At 40.9% G+C, this 21,245-nt stretch overlaps 1 protein-coding gene across 5 annotated transcripts in view; it reads left to right on the top strand.

The window, feature by feature from the left end:
* The first annotated feature begins 279 nt into the window (after positions 1 to 279).
* Positions 280 to 21,245, top strand: part of LOC117265836 (CUB and sushi domain-containing protein 3-like) — a 268,435-nt gene continuing 247,469 nt past the window's right edge. For all 5 annotated transcript variants that reach the window (XM_078171922.1, XM_033640574.2, XM_033640575.2 and 2 more), the window contains exons 1-2: positions 280 to 813; positions 15,586 to 15,808. In XM_078171922.1, coding sequence (XP_078028048.1) covers positions 636 to 813; positions 15,586 to 15,808 — 401 coding nt within the window. In that variant the 5' untranslated portion in view covers positions 280 to 635. The remainder of the gene's footprint in view (positions 814 to 15,585; positions 15,809 to 21,245) is intronic.

Raw genomic sequence — 21,245 nt, 5'->3', positions numbered from 1 at the left:
ACACCCACACCCACCCTCTCCCCCCCCCCTCTCTCTCTCACACACACATAAACCACATGCTGTCATTAACAGAGTTCATTTCTTTCCCAGGATTTACATTCTTCCCATAAAGACGTGCCTCCTCCTCCCTTGCCACCCACACCTCACTGTTCGCACTTCATGATTTGTTAGCCACACATCAACCAAATCATACTTACACAGGACGCTCTCTCCCTCTCTCCCTCTCTCCCTCTCTCGCCACACCACCACCCCTCCCTCCCCACCACCTTTTCTCTCACACTCTGCGTGGTTCAATTGCCGATCGATAAAGGCAGCATTCAAATTGTAGACTAGACTCCTCTCCGTCCACAGCCGGTTTATAGGGATTAAAAAGGAAAGATGTTGAACAGCAGATGCGAGAGCGCACCGCCAGAGATGCTCACACTTGATGCCCCTCTCAGCAGAGATGGTTGAGCCCTCGTCCAGGTTGCTGTGGTCCTATCCTAAAATTCAGTCTTGCTCACTTCTCTCCTATCAGCTGACATAGCGCGGCGGGCGGCTCTGCCTGTTTCTCCTCTAAGAAGAGAAAAGGGGAATCTACTTAACCCAACAGAAAGAAAACATATGCTCATAGGTTACATGTGTTAGTTGTGGACATGAAGGGGATTTACAGAGACGGATACTACGACGGATCTATTGAACTACGGGACGTTTTCAACAGGAGATGCGTTAAATGTGGCCGAGGGGACTTTGTTCAAGCCAAAACGATGAGGATTAGGACGGGAATTGTTTTTTGGAATCTCATCTTTTCACTGATGTTCACTTGTGTGAAAGGTACGAGCCACTGCAGCAAGCCTCTGTATTTTCTGATGCGCTTGGTGTGCCTTGGTGTGTGTGTTTGTGTGTGTGCGTGCGTGCGAGAAATCAAAAGCTTTAACGTTACAGACGTGCGCAAAAATAGGCTACCACGGTTTGCTGGATAGAGTTTTAAGGGACGCATTTCACTGGTTTGGCGCTCAATGCAGGCTTTGACTGAGTCGCTCAATAGATATTCTTGCGGTAGCCTACCCTTCTTCTAATAGCCTACGTGAGCTGCTTTGCTTAGTAGGCTAACTAGTGAATTGTTGAGGCGCAAGTGCATGCACTGCAGATTTCCTATAGGATGTAAAGAGGTTCTTATTTATTTCGGCTCCAGCCGTCCGCCTTCTCTCTTTTCTGGGTCGAGTTTTCAAGTATTTATGTGGGATTTGCGTCAGGCCAGTTCCCCCATCAGAAATGTTACTGGAACCATTTAGGGGGCCGAGGCAATTAGTAGTGTGGAACCAATTTGTCGACTGGTGTTTATCGGACTTGTCAGTGCAGGCAGGTGTAAGGTGGGCTTGTTAGTATTCTAGTGGCTCTTTCTCAGGGTCTGCCCATTTGAATACTCGCTCTAGCTGGTGAGGTAACCGCTGATTCCATTTTATTTCTCATATGCATCAGCTATTTTAACTCAGACTGATGGCAATTTCAGCACCATGGAAATGGCACTTTTCTGATACAGTTTTTTTTTTAAAATGTAGTCTTCTTTTTTGACCACATGAACAAAATCCCAGACTTTGGACTTATCTGTCTGTTTTTCTTCCCCTTGCTTACCTCACTAATGTCACTCATGCTATTTACATACTACAACTGCTTTGAGAATCAGTCAAGCAATTGTTGCTCATTTGCCACTCTGCAACCATGTTGCTCTCTATTGTCCACTGACATTAAAACACCATTTAGAGTAAACGTATGAAAATCAGTTTGTTGCTTCCTTGAAATGTCAGTCACATGTTGATTATAAAACTAAACATAAGTGTGTGTACTGTATGTGTGTGAGTGTGTGTGTTTCCCTCCATCTGTGTGTGTATGATGTATTTAATGTTAAACTCACTATGTGAAATTCTCATTTCCAACTAAAATTAAAGCCAAAGAAAAAAGGCAAATCCAATTCCAGCCATCAGAATGTTTTTCTTCGTGTGTGTGTGTGTGTGTGTGTGTGTGTGTGTGTGTGTTTGTGTGTGTGTTTTCAGGGTCACTGTGTGTATGAGTGCATGTCCATTTATCTGTTGAACGCATGTATGGCTGTCTGAGTATGGGCACTCACAGATATCAATTTACATGCAGATTGTTCACCCTGTGAGTAATTCTCATGTCTGTCTATTGGGGGTGGATAAAATGTGCAGCATGCAGAGTAGCAGCGCCCACCAAGAATGAGCCAAGTCGAGTCGAGCAGAGTCGGGCACAGTGCTGTTTCATCACCACCCACATTGTGGCAATGTCAAACCTCGAGGCCACTGCCAATCCTCCTAGTTCTGTTACTTATTAGGGAGCCAGCCAGCCAGCCAGGGAGGGAGGGAGGGAGGAAGAGAGGAGGAGGATGCTTGGGTCTTCTTTTGGAAAAGAGCAATGGAAACAGTCGCACAGACCGAGGCGAGAGGGAAGAACCATGGAACAGCTGTTGTTCCCCTGCTCTGACAGGTGACACAGTGTTTGCAGAAGTAAAAAGATATCTACTAGATCTGGCCTATGACTCACTGCTCCTGCTAAGATAATGATGCTGTAAAAAAAAAAAGAAAAAAAAGAAAAGCATCTATCTAGCAAAGTTTGTTCAACACCACTTTGCTAGAGGTGCTTTTTCATATTAGATTATTTTTGAGCCAGGATCCATGTGTGGGTGGTGCACAGCTCTGATTCTCAGTTTGCAAAGTTATCTCAGTCATCTGTCTGATTCTTGGCGCTCACACACACATTATACAGTGGATTTTAGTGGAATTTTTTCAATTAAAAAAAACTGCATAGTGAATATGTTCTCATTGCGGCAGTCCACCACCAAACAACCGAGGACATCCACTGCAACTGTGTCACCTAATCCTCAGGGAACTTATAAAACTGCTTGACACAGACAAATTTAGGAAGCTAAATCGCAGGGACTGGGTTTTTTCTTTTAAATAGAGCAAAAGACCTGGGTCAAATACAAATTGAATTCCTTTACTCTGATAGTGAGCACTTTACTGTATCTTCTTTTGGGTACCGCTGCTGTGTTTGCCTCTTTTTGTCATGACAGTCACATTGCTTCCATCGACTGCACAACGATCAATCAAGTTCACAATAATGAAAGAGTCACAAAGCTGAGAGCACCCCATTCCTACAACACATGCTTGTGTAAGCAGTGGATAATATCATGTGAGAGAGCAAAGACATCCTCAAACTGTAAGTGAATAAGATCCAGATTGGATTTATGGCCACAGCTTCCTGGATCTGCCCTTTACATTGTTTATGGTTATTAGAATATTAAAACTGATGAATGTTTTGTTACTTTACAGTTTTCTTTTCTTTAGATCCATTTCAAATGCCACTTTGCAGATCTGAATCTCCCAGAATATCCAGTTTCTGTTTTTTGGGACTTCTTTATACGGGCAGTCATAGTGGTGACCTGATAAGGAAAAGTGGGAGGGGACATGATCGTCATGGGAAGTTGGAGGGACACCATGGGAGAGGACAACCAGTACACACAGGGACTGGCCTGTTTCCCACACTGACATTAGCTCGTCAAATGACAGCAAACGACTAATGATAGTCAACAGACTGTTGAAAATTGTCCATCTGTTGTGTCCCACCACTTCTATGTCTTGTGATCACACTGTATTTTTTCAGTATCCTTCTAGCTTCCATGTTTTGTTGAAATGTAGTTGTTGTTTTAGAAACTCTATACCAAGCTGTCACTAATTGCTGGTAATCAGGTGGGTTCTGCACAGACAGTAATCTGGCCACTGAGCCCTTGATGAAGACTTTCTCTCAATGTGATTATGTAAACAGGCTGGAAAGGCTGCTGGGGCTAATCAGGATTACAATTTGTCTTTGTAATTATACACTATCTACAGGGAATTTGGGGCATTATCCCACTGCCCCACAGGTTCCTGATCTCCACAACAGCAGAAGAAGTAGATCAAAAGTACGAGAAAAGGTGGTCAGTCTCCAGGAGCATCACTTGGATTCAACTGGAACTGAGTGGAACAATAAATAATTTTCCAGGAAATAGGAACTTGGAACAGAAACAATTTTACTCCCTGGATTCCTAATGCCTCTTTTAGTGCTGACATCTCACTGGATAGCCGTGGTGTGTACCATAGTAATACTCAGTTCACCCATTGGCCTCCCGCCCATGGCTTTAGGCCTGGGCCAGGCTCTTAGATGTTGCTGACAGGTTGGATATAGTTTGCTGGTTCTGATTAAGTCAGTTCTTCTCAGGTATCAGTTTTAATATAAGCAGTACTCTTGGGGGAGAGAGATTGGCAATATCTTGTCTTCAGGAGGAAAAATAGCTCACCGTTTGTTGAGATTAAATGTAATAGGCTGAGCAGCTGCTGCTTCCAGAGTCAAGGCTACAGATTCAAGGTGGACTGTCTTCTCCACCTCAGGTGCAGGTTTTAGGGAGGATTAAGCTCTGTTAACGGGGTGGAGGCATACTCCCAGATAAAAATGCATTCTATTTTACAGCCTTAACCATGACGTTAAAATCTAGAAAACCCTGACAAATAAGAAATTTGCAATCATGGGGATTAATTTGTGAAGTAGCTGTTTGTTTAGTAGCAACTATTATTATTTATTTTAAGTGAGATGCAACAAATAAATCAGTAACTACATTGCCGCACATGAAATCCCCTATGTATTTCCTATATGTTAATTGAAGCACATTAATATCCATACCTTTGGATAGTTTTCCCATTAATCTCATGAAGAATTGTCACCACAGTATACTATATTTCCAGAATTATTCACTTTATAACCTGTGACCCACGTAACTTTGTGAATCTTCCTTGGCAGTGACCACTGGTGCTCTTGTTTGTGTCTGTGGCTGTCGCCTGGATTTTTGATATGTGACAGGAGAGCAGGCAGGGGCAAAGCATGGCCAGGGAAACAAAGTGGGGGTGGTGGGGGTGGGGAGTGGGGGGGTGAAGGTAATTGAATAGTTAGACTGCTTATTGGAGGCTGCCATGATTCCACAGTATACTCCACAGCAATTAAAATGATAGGTGTGGATAGATTAACAGATACCTGTTTAGACTCTCAACTAAACAATTTTGTTATTAGTGTCGATGAGGCAGTGCTGCATAATGCATATTCCATCTTCTTAGAAAATAAATGTAGACAGGTAGACCATAGAGGCTCTCAGATCAGCAGCTTTGGAAATTATTGATTTCTTCATAAATGCTCTATTACTGTTAATTTAACCATCGGCTTTTTTTTTTTTTTGTGAGCATCCCTTGTTAGGAACAAAGTAGCAGAAATGTGTCATGCCATGTTTTTTCAACATGCGAGAAAACACATTCAGGCTACTCCTGTGCATACCAAAAAATAATTGATTCACTAATAATCTGATTTTAAGCTGCCATGCTGTGTACATTGATATGTAGCCCTGGCCTGTGGAACCGCATTTATTAAAAGCTCTTATTCATCGATCTGTGTCCACTCTCAGTTTAGAACCAGGCTAGATGTTGGTCATGAGAGCATTATCAAGGACACACAGTGTCACTGATACGAAGAAGCTGAATCTAGACCGAGCCAATATCATCAAACTGCAGTGGCAGCAGTTTTAGACCTGCAGTTCCAGTCCAACCTGTGGAATCTGAAGGCAATGACAGTAGGAGTAATAGCAGTAGATAGTAAAGTAATAGCTTCTTTATTGTGCCACCTACAGGTAATGAGTGTAACAACTGCAGTGTTGACTTTCTGTGATTGTGTGTATTTATAGCTGATGTTTATATTTTCTACTGAATTCTACTAAGGCAGTCCACACTGCTTGGAGTGTCCTTGTGTGTCCTCTGACTTCTAGTGTTTTTTCAATGGCCGGAGGAAAAGGGTCTTATCTAAATTATATTTGTTAATGGAAAAAAAGCCAAGGAGATTATGCAGAGGCCCCAAAGAAAATTAGCAATGTAGGTTGACCAAAACTGGAGTAAGAGCACTGATTAGTACATTAATCGATTGGCCGATCAATGAAAAATTAAATGGCACTGCAAATGGCCCTGTCTAGAACGGGTGTTTGATTTGTCCACTCTGGGTTACTGTAGAACAACATGGTGGACTCAGTGAAAGAGGACCCACGGCATATGTAGATATAAACCACTCATTCTGACATAACAAAAACACAACAGTTCTCATTTTCAGGTGATTATCACTAACAAAATCATAGTTATGAATGTTATGTACCATTTCTGCCAATAGATGGCCCTAAATCCTACACACTGGACCTTTAAGTCTAAATGCTAGATATTTAGAAAGGGAAATTCAAATTCATTTTCAAACCTTTGGATGTTTTACAGCCACACACTGCACATATTTATGATTAACACTGCAAGTTAGTATGACTAACTAACAGGTTATACAAATCATTGATGGGATACTCCCAAAACATACAAATACAATGAAAACAAAAGCTTCAAAAAAATGTAGCTGTAACACTCATTGCCTCCACATAGTGCAAAATTGCTGAAGCAATCACTCTCTCTGCCTGTAGGTGGCGAGATCAACATGTCTAAATTTGCAGGTAAACTCCTGGCGCCACTACTTTTTTTTCCAACAGGTGGCACAGGTTTAACAATTCCTGGAGAATCGGCAGTTAAGTAAATGTTAATGAGGCAGTTTTGTAAGTTTGTGATTGAGGTTCAAGTGAGATCCATGAGGTAGCTTTGCATCTAAAAAACATGCCCTCACTATGTGAACAGGCTGTTAAGTGGAAGAAGATGTTTACTTGGAGAGTGAAAAACAGCCAAGTATTGTGCCAGCCTCTGTGTTTGTCTTTAGACAGAAAAAGATTCTTGTTCTCTGCTTCTCTCCTTTTTCAGGGGAAAGTGAAGTGTTGATGTTATTGTTTGTTTGGAAGATTGGAGGCTAGAGAGACAGGCGTCCTATTAGATGTGTTGTTGGCTCACAGTTTTGTGTTGTACAGCAGCTCTCACAGTGGTGGCCTGGCATCAGGTGCAATATGGCTCAGTAGCTCTTTGAGGAGGTATTGGTGTCTAGCCATAAAATACTGTATCTGCTGGGAAGTGGCTGAAGCACCAGCAGCACGCAGACGCTCGCAAACAGTTATTACACTTGGCTATTCAGACTCACAACTTCTGTTATTTCCTTGTGCAGTGGCGTGTGTGTTTGGTGTGTGTATTTGTGCACGTGCCAGCTGTGTTTCAGTGTGGCAATGTATTTGATTTTAGTATTTCTCACCTCAGTGGTTGGCAATTTAAAACCACCAAATGGAATATTTCAGAGCCCTTTTCCAAATTGCAGTGACACACTCATGAGGTAATAGTCATTCTCTAGAAAGCCTCTTTTCTGTTTCTGTTGTACGGAGCCCATTTCCCTTTCATCAAGCATGCAGACAAGCATAGTGAGGGGCTGCGATTATGCACATTCTATCAGTATGAATTGTGAAGGTGCAGCACAGCCATGCAGATAAAACCCTTCTCTTTGGGGACATCAATTTAAGATTTCTGTCTACTAAGGTTGCTGTCTAGGCCCTTGCAGTCATCATTGTTGTATTCCTGGTTGTGCTGATGAAAAATTATTTTCTCTTCCCTCCATATTTTATGTCTGTGGCTAAGAGTACAGCTTGTCATGGATCTAAGAGAAAAGTGCTTGGTTTTCTAAAACCAAAATTACCTCTAAATATAACTCCTAAGTGCTGCAGCAGCTCTGATCTGATATGGGGCAAACCCTGAAGATTCATGATCTGATGGTATGACAGCAGACAGGCCACAATAGGTTTTATTTTTTTACTCCTTTACACATTTCCTTTGATCAATGGTTATCCTCAATGTTCAACACAATCTATAATTTTAATTTCCTCTTCTTTTTCGGGACTTTATAAAATCAATACTCAAGGGAGCGCCTATGTATAACACTTCAGTTTCTCTTTGTTGTGTTTTGTAAAAGGTGTGGATGCTCTGCAGCGAATGAAACCTACCAGGATGTTTGCTGACCTTTGTTTTTGCTTGGTAAGGGCTCAATCTTTCCGGTGGGTGCTCTGTAACCAGGCCCCGCTGATGGATATCTCTGTATTGTCTGACTCACCTTTAAGGTCAGGTGCAAATCAATGCTGGGTTTTTTGTACTTTAACTTTGATTGCTAGGACTGGTGCTGTCGCCTTCCCCCCTTCTGTCTGTGATAGGCCATCATCGTGAACAATGATGAAATGCCATGCGGAAGAAGAGGTGTCCTTGACTAAGCATACACTACAGTCAATCGCAAGGAAAATGGAGTATCAAGCAGAGAGAGAAAATAATACATGCCAAAAATAAATCAAGAAGAGGAGCTTGAAAGCGCATAGCTCAGTAGGCTTGTGGATATTGGGCTTAGGATTTGTTTGAAGAAAGATACTGTGATGTATGAAGGGTGAAGGCAAAACTCTTTTCATGCATAGATCGACTGGTGGTCCAAATCAAGGCTTGTTTCTTTTTTTAGAAGTCTGAAATTGTGCATTTTAGTATTGTTTAGTTTTTCATGTAATCAGGTACTGATGTGAACCAAATTGGTTTGAACATTTATTCACAGCAAGAGTATGTGCATTTAAGTCCTTATCATTATCCATGCATCCTTATACAGCCAATATTGATTAAAAACACAAAATATTTACATAGAAGTATTTATATGCTTCTTTTTATTCCCTTTTCTCACATTCAGTATATTTCAGTAAATATATCTATATGACTCAGAGAAAAAGGTGTAAGGGTGCATTATGTATATCACCTCACACACACTGTTTGTGCCAGAGATTATAATAATTCACTTATTGCAAATCTAAGTTAACTGTCAAAACACTGGGGGACACTGAGGCTCATCACAAGTCTCTACTTAACCCTGTTATCTTCAGAAACAAACAAACAAACAAACAAACAGGTATATTATCTATTTAAATAGCAGGTTAAAGATAAAAAGCCACAAATGATCTTAAATTAAGCTTAAACACAGAAAGTAATAATACATAATAACCTGAATTATACCGCAGTGCCATAAGAAAGCACTTAGTGAAATGCTTAGTTTTTTTTAGGAGAGGAAGTCTAATTGGCTTTGAAACATAAACATCTTATGAGTGTGTCAGAGCTCAGACACTAAAGGCACCACTCCACCTCTGCTTTCTTTGGTCTCGAGGCTCAGTGCACTACACAAACACACACCAGCAGACAAAAAGGTAGCTCAGGTGGTATGAGCATGTCGGCCATTAGTCATATGGTGGCTCAACCTCTTCCTGTCCACTTGCTGAATTGACCTTAAGCCAAACAGCCAACTCTGAATTGTTTCTGATGTACACAATTTAAGTTGCACAGGTCAAAAGCATCTGCCAAATGACTGGAACATAATGGTACACTTTGACATTTTAGCATCCTTTCTTCTGACACTGTAGACTTTGTGTAGTCCATTTACCGTGCTCTATAGACCTCGCCAAATGTCCTTACAAAAAGCCCTGCAGCTGATGTCCTCTTGCTGTTTTGTGTCCATACATCACAATGAGCTTAAGACATGTTGCTAACCTTTGAACAAATTGTCTTCAATATGTAATGCATCAACGGTGTTGCATTCACTGTTTGCAAGTAACTGATCAACTGACCAAAGAATCTTTACTTCACAACCTAAATGTCATATGCATTGTTGCCCCATTAGGTTGGCACTGACTGATGCCAAAGGGGGGCGCTACAACATTCCTTTTATTGCCAGTACATTGAATGCCATTAATCAGGGCATAAAAACTTCCATTTCAATATTACTCTGATTGCTCTAAGCCACGGGGTTTTGTTAGATTAGATAAACTTTATTGTCTCACTGGAGAAATTGTTTTGGACATGCAGGCTGCCGCATAAACTGGAGACAATAGACGGTCGATAAAAGACAAATACAGCTCAATAGACTGCAGATAAATTCAATATGGTTTAGGGACAATCTATAGCAAATGGAACACAGTAAACTTGCCAAACTAAGAGCTGCAGTCTTTCATCAGAATTCAACAGTTTCACTGCCGGCGGAAGAAAAGTGTCTGCCAGTTAAATCTGCCCTGTGAGATCCAGAAGCAACTACCTTAAGGGAGCAGGTCAAACTGTGAATATTTATTTTTCAAGCCCGTTTAATCACAGTCCGTTCAAAAATAGTCGATTGGGACGGGCAATCTTTCTTTCCCATCAGCAATCATCCATTACCCAATGGTCTGTTTGTCACTCATAATAATTTGGATGGCAGTAAATGACTCCGCCTCTCCTCTCCTGCTGCACATAATCATTTCTCTTTATGGTACAACTACAAATCTGCATTAATGCTGGAGGACAACATATTGGCTGTTTACTTCTTTTAGGGGGCACCTATCCCGTCAAACGCTAGCTCATGTACTGGGAAGCCACAATGTTCTTCCATGCTTACAACGAACCTTAAATAACGTATTTAGCCTGAAACAAATTCTATTATCGATACTCTCTACGATGCATAATGTATTTTGTTTACAAAATCAATCTCATTCCCTTTCCACACAGGGTACAGCACTGTGGTTCATTATCTGGTTCATTCTCCTCAAAATCTTTGTATTCACTGGGCAAAGAGGAGAGAATCACATTCAGTCGTCTTGTTTCACCCCTTGCATTAGTGAGAGGCTCCGCAAGGCCTACAACACATATAAATATGCATGTACTTGCAAAATAAACACACACATTCAATTCAGACTGACAAAGAGACAAACACCTTCTCATCAGGACGGGAGACAACTGTCATTTTCCTGTCTGCATTTTGCACAGCAAGCTTAACAAGCAGTTACAAGCATCAAAGGTGTGGTGCAGTGGAAATGTAGTATTTGTGTGTATATCCAAAAGGCCAGTGGTAAATGTAACTATTTGAGGAACAGCTGGGACTGTTCTTGAGCTGTCTGTCAGCCAGCGTGGCTGCCTGCTGAGGCCTGGGTTTTTTTCAGGGACTTGTGCGTTGCGATACTGATTCATATTTCTGAACCGCATTTTCCCCACTGCGCAATCACAGCATGTTGTTAATTTGGTTTCTCATCACAATTTATGGTTGATGTTGCGGCATGGCACTAACATGGGGTCGGAGAAAACCCCGGGGAGTGCGTTTTCCAATTGAAACGATGATGGAGGTCGGGATAGGCGACTAAGTGGTGACAATGGAATTCAAAGAAGACACACTGTAGGTGTAAGTGGTGAATGGATTTAATGCATGTCCTCTCTCTTGTACAAGGAAACACATGCTGTCGTTTCCCTCCATGTTCCCTTTGAAGTAACAAGATAAATGTTTACAACAATGTTCTTTTTATAGATGTGGCTTTTATGGAGATGATGGTGCTTAACATATTACAAGCTCCTATGATTCATTGCATTGAAAAGGGGGATTCTAATTCATAATGGATAGCTTATGGAGAAAAAGAAACAAGGGGGCAATAGATAAGGGGGAGACGATTGGCTGAAGAGGCAGTGAATGAACGAGTTGAGTGAGATGAACAGAGGGTGGGAAGGAAGAGGTGAGAGAGTTGCAGCGACGCTGAAGGATGAAAGGAATACATAGATCTGAGAAGGGGAAAAAAGGAGCGGGAGAGAGGCGGAAAGAGGGACATAAATATCTCTGCAATGAGCATCTGTTCTGTCATCTTCAGGACATCAGAACAATCAGCCACACAAACATGGCTAAGCAGTTCACACCAACAGCATTGCTCTGAACATTAATCATCTAATGCTTGACAAACACTGAAATATCTCAGGGACTAACAGAGCGCTGTGGGTGCTGTCCTGACTGTAGTTCTAGACTCTGGGTGACACAAGAGAGCCTCACATAAAAGCAGTAATAATTGACTTTTGCTTTCTAAAATTAGGTGGGTTTAATTACTACTAAGCCCCACACAAGGTTCAGGGTCTTCTCTCTGTGCTCTGCTGATATCCTCAACTGGGACTGCTCCTGGTTCATGTTGTCCTACCATGGTTAGCCGCAGTTACCCAGTTACAAAACTGTGCAAGTCTAGTTTTCATTACTTGTGCTCATTGTTATGTAGCAGTGATTAAAACTTTATGTCTCTGGGTTCATATATTTTTTACTTGGCTGTTTTAACAGTCTTGCTTAAACAGACATCAAATCAAGAAAAGTGTTGCAGTGATCTTTCTGTTGTAACATTTAAAGGGATATTCCAGCGATTTAGTATCACCATTTCCATAATAAAGGGGACTCACAAGAGACAGATAAGAAAAAAAGAAAAAAAGAACTGTTAAATCAAAGCAAAGGGGGAGCAAAGAGATATCTTGACTTTAATCCAGCTGGCACCAGGTGTCAGTATGACATCAGAGACACATTGGACTCTTGCATTGGACTCATGTAAAACTTTGATTGGAATGAAAATCGGGTTGACATATTTTAAATCTTTATCAATGATATAATTCCATGTCACATGGATGTTAACATTATGACATTTTGAAGACGATGGATTTTGTTCTTCATATCTTATGGCTAAATGTTGGTATTGAACTTCAAGATGGTGTTGACGTGAGAAGTTTAGAGGGCGTCAGATTTTGGTAGTCTCACCACCAGACAATCAGAGATCTCCGCCTTCTGATTTAGTTAAGCAAAGCGTCTAAAGACTGACTCGTGAGTCTAGATTTTGGTGACTCAACAAGACAACTTAAAACCAACAAAATATCATCGTCATCTGTTTCCAGTGTTCTACATCAAATTGACATTGGCATTAGACATTGTCCTGACATTTAATATTGGTCACCTGGTGTCACAACCAATTGAGTTCCAAAACCGTGGTTTCCCATGAAGCATCTGAATGGCATCTTTTATTAGACCCTGCCTGCCTCCTAAATGTTCACCTCCTTTAAACCCTACACCTCCAATTAAACCTCACACTGAGATAAGCCTGATGACATTATCAGGGTTGTTTTTTTAGACTTTAGAAAGCACCCTCCAGAGACACAGAAGGCGTTATGCAACTGTTTCCGACTCCTCGTAAAACTTAACTGAAGGCATCTTTGTTTCTGCCGCCATTACTGTTGGATATTTAATACAGTTGCATCATCCTATGGCCATGGCTAGGTTAAAGTTTTGTTTTGGAAAATGCATTCATAATTTTGCTCATAAAAATGGAGGAGGTGACATTCTATGAAAAACAATAGACTGAAGCTGCACACCAGTATCCAAATAGTGTGCTGTTATGCATCTCTGCCCTCATGATGATCTGCTACTCCTGTTTTTACAGAGGTGAATTGAATCTTAACTGTAACTACTGCAGCAGCTGTGGGTGGGCCCACTTTCAGTAATGGGCATGCCTTTCTCAAACTTCTTTTGCAAGGCCATTTTAAATAGCCAGCGTGGGTGTGGATCATTCTGCCATGTCTTCAAGTGCTCTTCATTAGCTGCAACCTTTCATCTAAGCTGTCTTGCATACACCCAGTCAAGCTATCAATTGCTTTTAGTTGGAAACACAAGCAAAATGTGGATGCTGGGAAAATATGTTGGTGGCATCTTTGTAAAAATGTGGATCAGACATCTAACAGGTACGCTCTATTTTAGCTCATTAAATTCAAGACTGTGACAACTCATGCGACGAAACCCTATGAAAAGACCACCAGGCAACAATTAATATCATGGTCTCTGTTGGTCAGACATGTTGCCACTTTGCAATTACTCATCCACTCTTTTACAGTCATACTGACAACTTTGCTGGATCAGTGACAAGAGCTGTCCTGGTAAACATGATATTCCCGAGAGCACTTGAAAGCTGCAATAATGCACCGTGTCACAGGTTGGATCATGTTGAACCTGTAGGCGGCACATCAGTGTTACAAATTTGCCATGATCACCCTGTTTGCTCAATGGTGGCGGAAATAATTGCAACTTAGACATGCAACAAACCTTGGCGAGAATTTTTCCTCACTGCATTTAGAGCAGCAGCTCATCACCAGACACAACATCATAAACCTGTATGGGCATGATGCACAGTCGACTGGATCCATGACTGGATCTATAAGAAGGTCAGGCCACTTGATCGCTGGATACAGGAGGAGTGTATGGGTCTCGGGGGCAGGTCAGCTATCTGGACAATAGGTGGAGATATACTTTACTGTCAGGGACTCCAGGTCAGGACCCCTGTGAGGATAATATCCTGAAGGTATTGCAAGATGTAAAGATTGTGGGGGAAAAAATGTCCCAGAAAATTATCATATTTGTGATAACAGAGTTGTTTTTTTGTATGAAATATAAACAGCTGCGAGGCTTTGTCCAGAAATAATGAAACAGCTTGACAAGAGGGAAATTAATTGTCAGTTTGTCTCAGAGTTTAACATTTTGTTTGCTCACATCAATTTATAACGAGGCGTACACATTATCAGGAAAAATTACCACTGCTTTCCGAGTAAGAGGTCATTCCAGATACATAGCTGCAGAGCAATCTGTGTGTTTTGCTTTCCTCCATATACTGCAGTACGTGTATGACCAACACTATGCAAAACATCCCTTTCCTACCGAGTGTGAAAAGCTAATTACACTAGGAGTAAATTGTGGGTGGGTAAACCATGCATCTTAATTAAGTTTGCATTTCATTAGACAACGTGTGAGATAGCATCACAGAAAATGGCATGTTTTTTTCCTGGTATGATACAGTGTGTATGGTACCATCTCAGACATTGTTTGTGTAAGTGTGGGAGTACACCGGGTGTGGAAATATGAAAGAATATGTGTGATCGTGTGGGAAAAGGGGTAACCTACTGTAAATGTCTGTGTATGAGTGAGACAGATTATGTTTGTGTCTGAGCAAGAGTTACTTAGCTGTGGCACATTTGCTCATTTACATGAACGCCACAAAGGTTAGCCAAGCAGTCAGACTATTGCAGTCTGAGAATGATAGTATAATGCTTAACCTAATATGTCATGGGTATTGATTTTCAGCGAGCCAGTGCAGCTAGGTGCAAAGATATATATTGTGTGGGCTGTGAAACAGAGTGTTAAGGGCTTGTGGCACCAAATTGGAAGACCTTGCTTGTTGCTTGTCTCCTGGGCTTTCTGACCCACCGGAAAGAAGTGGGCAGTAATGATACATTACTAGCTTTTTGTTCAATATAACTTTGAAAAACATCACTGTAGTCCTCAATTATGCATTTCTCCTCCATAATGACAGCAGTAGTTGTTGCAGCCTATTCTTTTTTTTTTTTAATTTGAAAGGGAACTGAAAGCATAAATGGAAGCACAGAGCTTGGCTCTTATTCAGCTGGTTGCCAGATTTCCCTTACAGCTTCTGCCAGCTGAGAACAATGTGGATTTTACAATTTGTTCTCAGGTGAAGAAATATTGCACCTGGACTTTACAGGGTGCACACAGTTGTTGCAATAAAAATGTTAACTTGGAATAGCATCTGTACAGGCCTATTTAAAAGTTTTAAAGCCATTCTGTTTATTTATTGCCGCTTGAATGTGTTCACCAGGCAAAATTAAGTACATTTTCTGTAGGGATCTCTATAATTTACTCCTTTTCTTCAGTTGTTGAAAAGCATTTTGTTATCTTTATCTCCTCCACTGTGTTTGATAATGACTGTGTGTTTTCCTTTCTTTCCAGGTTTTATCCATACTTGCGGAGGCACTTTAAAAGGGAGGAATGGGACAATAGAAAGCCCCGGGTTTCCATATGGATATCCAAATGGAGCAAACTGTACCTGGGTGATTGTTGCTGAGGAGGGGAGCAGGATTCATATAGTTTTTCAATCTTTCGCAGTGGAGGAGGAATATGACTTTTTATCTTTGTATGACGGGCATCCACACCCGGCTAACTTCAGGACGAGGTAAGGAAGCGGCCCCGAAGCCATGCACCTTGAAGGCTCTGTTTGAAGAGTGGCAGGCTGGGACGGGAAGTAATAGGGAGGGGAGCCTTCAATGATCACTTCTGATGGAGGGTTCATCTTTAATGTACACATGACAAAGGCTGCTTATTCTTGTCAGGCAACTCAGCAATAGTGTGCGTGTGTGGATTGCACTGTGTCCACTCTTTTCTGACATGGTTTTGTGCAGAATTGAAATGTCCTCATAAAACTATAGAAGATTTTGATTTAAATTTGTGAAAAGCTCGTTCTGTGTTTTGGTTGCAAAGGAACCAACTTTCAAAGATATATCTTGTACATTAAACTTAAAACAGACTTTAAATGTAACATTTTCATTTCTAAGTTCAATATGCAATATTTGATACTCCGGAGAGTCAAATATATGCATTTTTTTCAGCAGTAACAGGACAAAAAACACGATTCTGTTCAAACACAATCATACAAAAAAGTCAAAAACTATTTCTTCCATGAAACACAGTTTAATAGTTTTGTTTGGATTCCAAAGCAAAGAAACCCATCAACCCAAAGCTCTACGAAGAATCCCTGGCATTTATTTATGAATGAGCATGCTGTGTTGGCTTCACTGGTCCGTGGGTCAGCTCAGTAGCCATCCTTTATTCAAATGCTTCACTGGAGGAGACAGAGGTACTGAAAAAACAACATGAAAACATGATTTCTCCTTGTTTACTTTTGTCACTGAACAGACAAATAGCTGTTTACTCAGTGTGCTTTCTGCATTGTCAGAAAAGCCTCACATTCAAGTGGAGTGGGAAGATCCATCTATGTTTGTTTTAACATTTCTCCCTCTCCTCAGTATCTGTCTCTAACAGAGTGATTTGGCTCTCACTGTGTTTGATTTTTTTACGGGACAGTAAATTCACACTATGCAGCTGCGTACTGTTCGATAATTGAATTTGATAAAGAAAAAATGACACTCATGGTGAGACAACGCTCCATGATTTTTGCAGCACAAGCTCATTGTAATAAACCCACATGTAAGATATCACCCAGACATATGGATATAAGACGCTGATCCAGATACGCAGTGCATGCATAGATACAGAAACAGTATTGAAAGCTAAGGTTTAGATGTAGACGTTTTCACAGAGCACACCATTCTTTTAGTTTTTTGTAGGATGTACATTGTTAATGGATTTTGATTATTAAATAATTCTGATGCTTCTCATTAAACATCACCAGCATGAGCTCAATCAAACCCTCAAACCTTGCAAATGGGTTTAACCATGCCGGCTGCAAGCCAATCACTATAGTGACTAAAATAATTTTGTTTCTTTGCCATAGAAAAAGAAGGACATATACAGCATCTGATTCAGAAAGAATCTGAACTGCGCCATTCTTGGGATGTTCTGTTTCTCATTTTCTATAAAGAAACCCTCTTAAAAGGCTCATTTTTTGTTTGGATTTCAAAGAAAAACACCACAAAGGTTTTCCTTGTCAAACTAAATTGCCCAAAATAAACCCAGTCTTCACAGATAAGTGTGCTGTGTACTATGAGAAGATTATCTCACGTCTGAGCTGATACACACATCAGCTTTTAAACCTGTCAAAAGCTTTTTTTTGAAAAGGACATCTTAGTGTCTGATTATCCACTTGTACTTACCAGCATGCTCATCAGAGGTGAGTGTGGGGTCCAGCGTTTCTCTGTGAAACACTCAAAAAGATGGTGCCAAAATGAATTCTCCTGGCTCATTTATGTGACTCGACTTCAGTGGAAGTGGACCGAGGTCACATGCTAATACAGTGGAGGATGTATAGCAAAGAGTGGCAATGAAGGGGAATAATTCAAGAGCTGAATCATTGTTGATACTTTAGCAGCTGAATCACTTTAGATACTTAAAAGATTATGTTGCATAATGCTGTTTTCAAGGTCAGGCTTATGAAAGGTTTGTCACCATGTTGGTTGACTCCACATCACTTAATGATCTCACATATATTACTCTTTCTGCAAATATGTTTGAAAAAGCCTCAAAATATAATGCCTTGTGTCTGAGGAACTGTATAGAGTTCCTGACATTGCTGTGACTTTGCACCCATATTTTATTCTCTCCAAGCATGGTAAAGTATTAGCAGTCTTTGCTTTTTCTCTGCAGTAGTAAAATAATTGTTGCACAAATACAAATGAAGCCACACAAAAATATTCAGCATTACCACAACACATCGGCTCAAACCTGTGTGTTATAAACAGCGGGCATTTTAATGCCAGCAATTTGAATTTAATGGCAGTAAAATGGCCCAACATCAACAAGTTATGTGATCACACATGCTGTTGATGTTGCCTCATATGCTCAGATAAATTAATCGGCTGTTAAGTATAACTAGTGTTGTCACAGTGCCAGAATTTTTACTTCAGTGACAATAACAACATTAAAATTCAGCAACACTATCAAACCTTGGTGCAATTTTGACAAATCAGCTCAACTTTAATCCATGAAACAGAATTCAAAATATATATAGCCTCAAAATATATCAATGATTATGTTTTACACGTGTTTGAAAACCGCTGAAAAAAAGATAAAACATTAAAGTTTCCCTTTATTCATGAATGCATCAGAAATTCCCCACACTCCAACAAACACGTAAACGCAACTTGTAATTAGACGGAGTAGACACCTGTGAAGAAGATGATGGGAGAAAAAGCATCAGGTTGACCCGTGCTAATAACTTTAGTAAGTAGCTTGTTTCTTCTTATATTCATAAATTTCTTTTTTTATTTCGTCCTTGTGTCTGAGTTTAGATATTTCAGATAATTTTCTGACAGTAACGTTTGCTGTTGGACACAGTTACTGAGAGGAACATGAATAACAACATGGCGGAAAGATTAACGTTAGCTTGTTAGCTGCTTCCACAAGCATACATTCCCAGTTCTTTAAAAGTTGGGACGCTATGTAAAACTTAAATACAAACCGGATACAATGATTTACAATGATTTGCAACGGAAAAAAAAAAGTTGGGACAGAGGCAACAAAAGACTATGGAAGTTGTTTAATGCTCATAAAACACCTGTTTCACAGGTCAACAGGTTAATTGGTAACAAATGATGGTATCCTTATTATAGGGGCATCCTCAAAAGGCTCAGGTGTTCACAAGCAACAGTGGTCACCTTGTGAAAAACTGTATAGGCAAACAGTCCAGCAGTTTGTGACCAACTTTTCTCAAAGCACAATTACAAGGAGTATATGAATTTATCCATCTACAGTCCAGAACAAAAGATTACTAAGCACATCTGTTTCCAGACAGGTGCTTGGGAGACGGACTAGCAGGACACAACTTGTAGAAAATCTCCTGCACACTTAGATCTTAGATCTTGCAAAAATAATGATTGTAATGTTGCTACAGCAAACAGTTTTGTGACAAAGCAAAGCCCTAATGTAGGAATGGCTGTGAGTTTGCAATCAGTCACATTACCTGCATGCAGTGGGGAGGTATAAATACTAAACATATATTTATGTGACAGTCCACAATATTACACATAGAGGCAGAGAAATAAAAAAGTAAAAGTAAAAACACTGTATAGTGATAATTGTAAACATACATGTACCCCAAAATGTTTACATTAAATAGGTAACTCCTTATGAATACATGCTCAAGTCCTTAGGGTTAAAGGGATAGTGCACCCAAAAATGAAAATTCAGCCATTATCTACTCACCCATATGCCGATGGAGGCCCTGGTGAAGTTTTAGAGTCCTCACATCCCTTGCAGAGATCGTCGGGGGCAGCAGCTAGCACACCTAATGGCTAACGGCGCCCCAGACTAACGTCCAAGAACACAAAATTGAAACCACAAATTATCTCCAACATGCTCATCTGTAGTGATCCAAGTGTTCCCTACATAAAAAGTTGTTTCGAAAAACGTCATTTGAACTCTGTTTTTAGCCTCACTGTAGCCTGTAGCTCTGACTGCTTCTCTGTGCTCCACGCTCACGTGTGTGCGCTCAGGGTGATCGGTGATGCACGGTCTCTGAAGAGCAGCAGTCTCGTCAGTACTGATGTTCAGATTCTCAAGTGCAGGCATCGCTAATTCCCAGTCTGAGCAGCAAAGACTTTCCTCATCCGTTGGCATTGCTGCTTCGTCCAGTAGCCTGAGTTCCGTCCGTATACTCGGGGTCAAACAAATACGGCTCAACAAATAAATGCTGTTCCTCCTCAATTTCAAAGTCTTCAGACATGTTGGGCTATCCTTTGCTAAAAGACCGTAGTGCAAATTATCTTTTAGGTACTGTGGTTACTGTTGTCTCCCCCTGTGGTGCACCTGTCACGTGATGTAAACACGGGTGAGCATAGCTCATGCTTTCGGTGGTCTCGCGCAAGCGCGCACGTGAGCGCAGACCACAGAGAAGCAGTCAGACCTACAGGCTACAGTGAGGCTAAAAACAGAGTTCATATCACGTTTTTCGAAACAACTTTTTATGTTGAGGCTTCAGCACACTTTGATCCAAGTGTGCTGGATCACTACGGATGAGCAGTATGGAGTTAATTTGTGGATTCAATTTTGTGTTCTTGGACGTTAGTCTGGGGCGCGGTCAGCCATTAAGGGGTGCTAGCTGCTCCCCCCGCCGATCTCCGCAAGGGATGTGAGGACTCTAAGGGCTCATTATGCTCCCTTTACGTACGAAAATGTATACGTCCGTTTCAAACAATGTTACTGTCACTGCCCACATACTTCCATGCGCCCTTTACGTTGGCATGGATGTTAACTAATATATCCACCAGGGGGCAGCCCAGCGTCAAAAGTTTATGACAACAGCAAACTCAAAAACAAACATGGCGACTGTGGAGGAGATATTGATAATGTACCTCTTGCATAAAAGACAAAACAGAGGCAGCGTTGTAGGAGGTGGTGGTTGGTGAGGCCGTTAAATACATCGCAACTGGAGGATGGAGAATTCTTTTCTCTAGTACTGCTGATGAGAGAAATTGAATTGTTATTTCTTCTTCGTGTCTCACTAGAGCTACATATCGGGTAGTGACAGCAACACTGCCCTCACGGTTCCCGGTGGTACTGCTCTGTTTGGCCTGTATCCGTAAGCTTTATGGAAACGTGCAGAAATACGGATGAAATGAACGCAGAGCATGGACAGAAGCATAAATAAACGTTGAGCATAAATGAGCCCTAAAACTTCACCAGGGCCTCCATCGGCATATGGGTGAGTAGATAATGGCTGAATTTTCATTTTTGGGTGCACTATCCCTTTAAGTTGCATTCTCAAATTTTGCAGGTTGCATTAGTTAGTGAAACTGCAGGAATATCTTTACATAGAAAGTCAGAAAAGCATCAATACACAACTAGGAACCTCCATAATAAATACAACAAGGCCTCCAAAATGCCACTGGGCAAAAAATTACATCAGAAAATACAAGACAGTAATCTAATTACCCTCC

The sequence above is a fragment of the Epinephelus lanceolatus genome, chromosome 10 (assembly GCF_041903045.1).
Source record: "Epinephelus lanceolatus isolate andai-2023 chromosome 10, ASM4190304v1, whole genome shotgun sequence".
Taxonomy (NCBI): domain Eukaryota; kingdom Metazoa; phylum Chordata; class Actinopteri; order Perciformes; family Serranidae; genus Epinephelus; species Epinephelus lanceolatus.
This window is presented reverse-complemented; position numbering and strand designations above follow the sequence as displayed.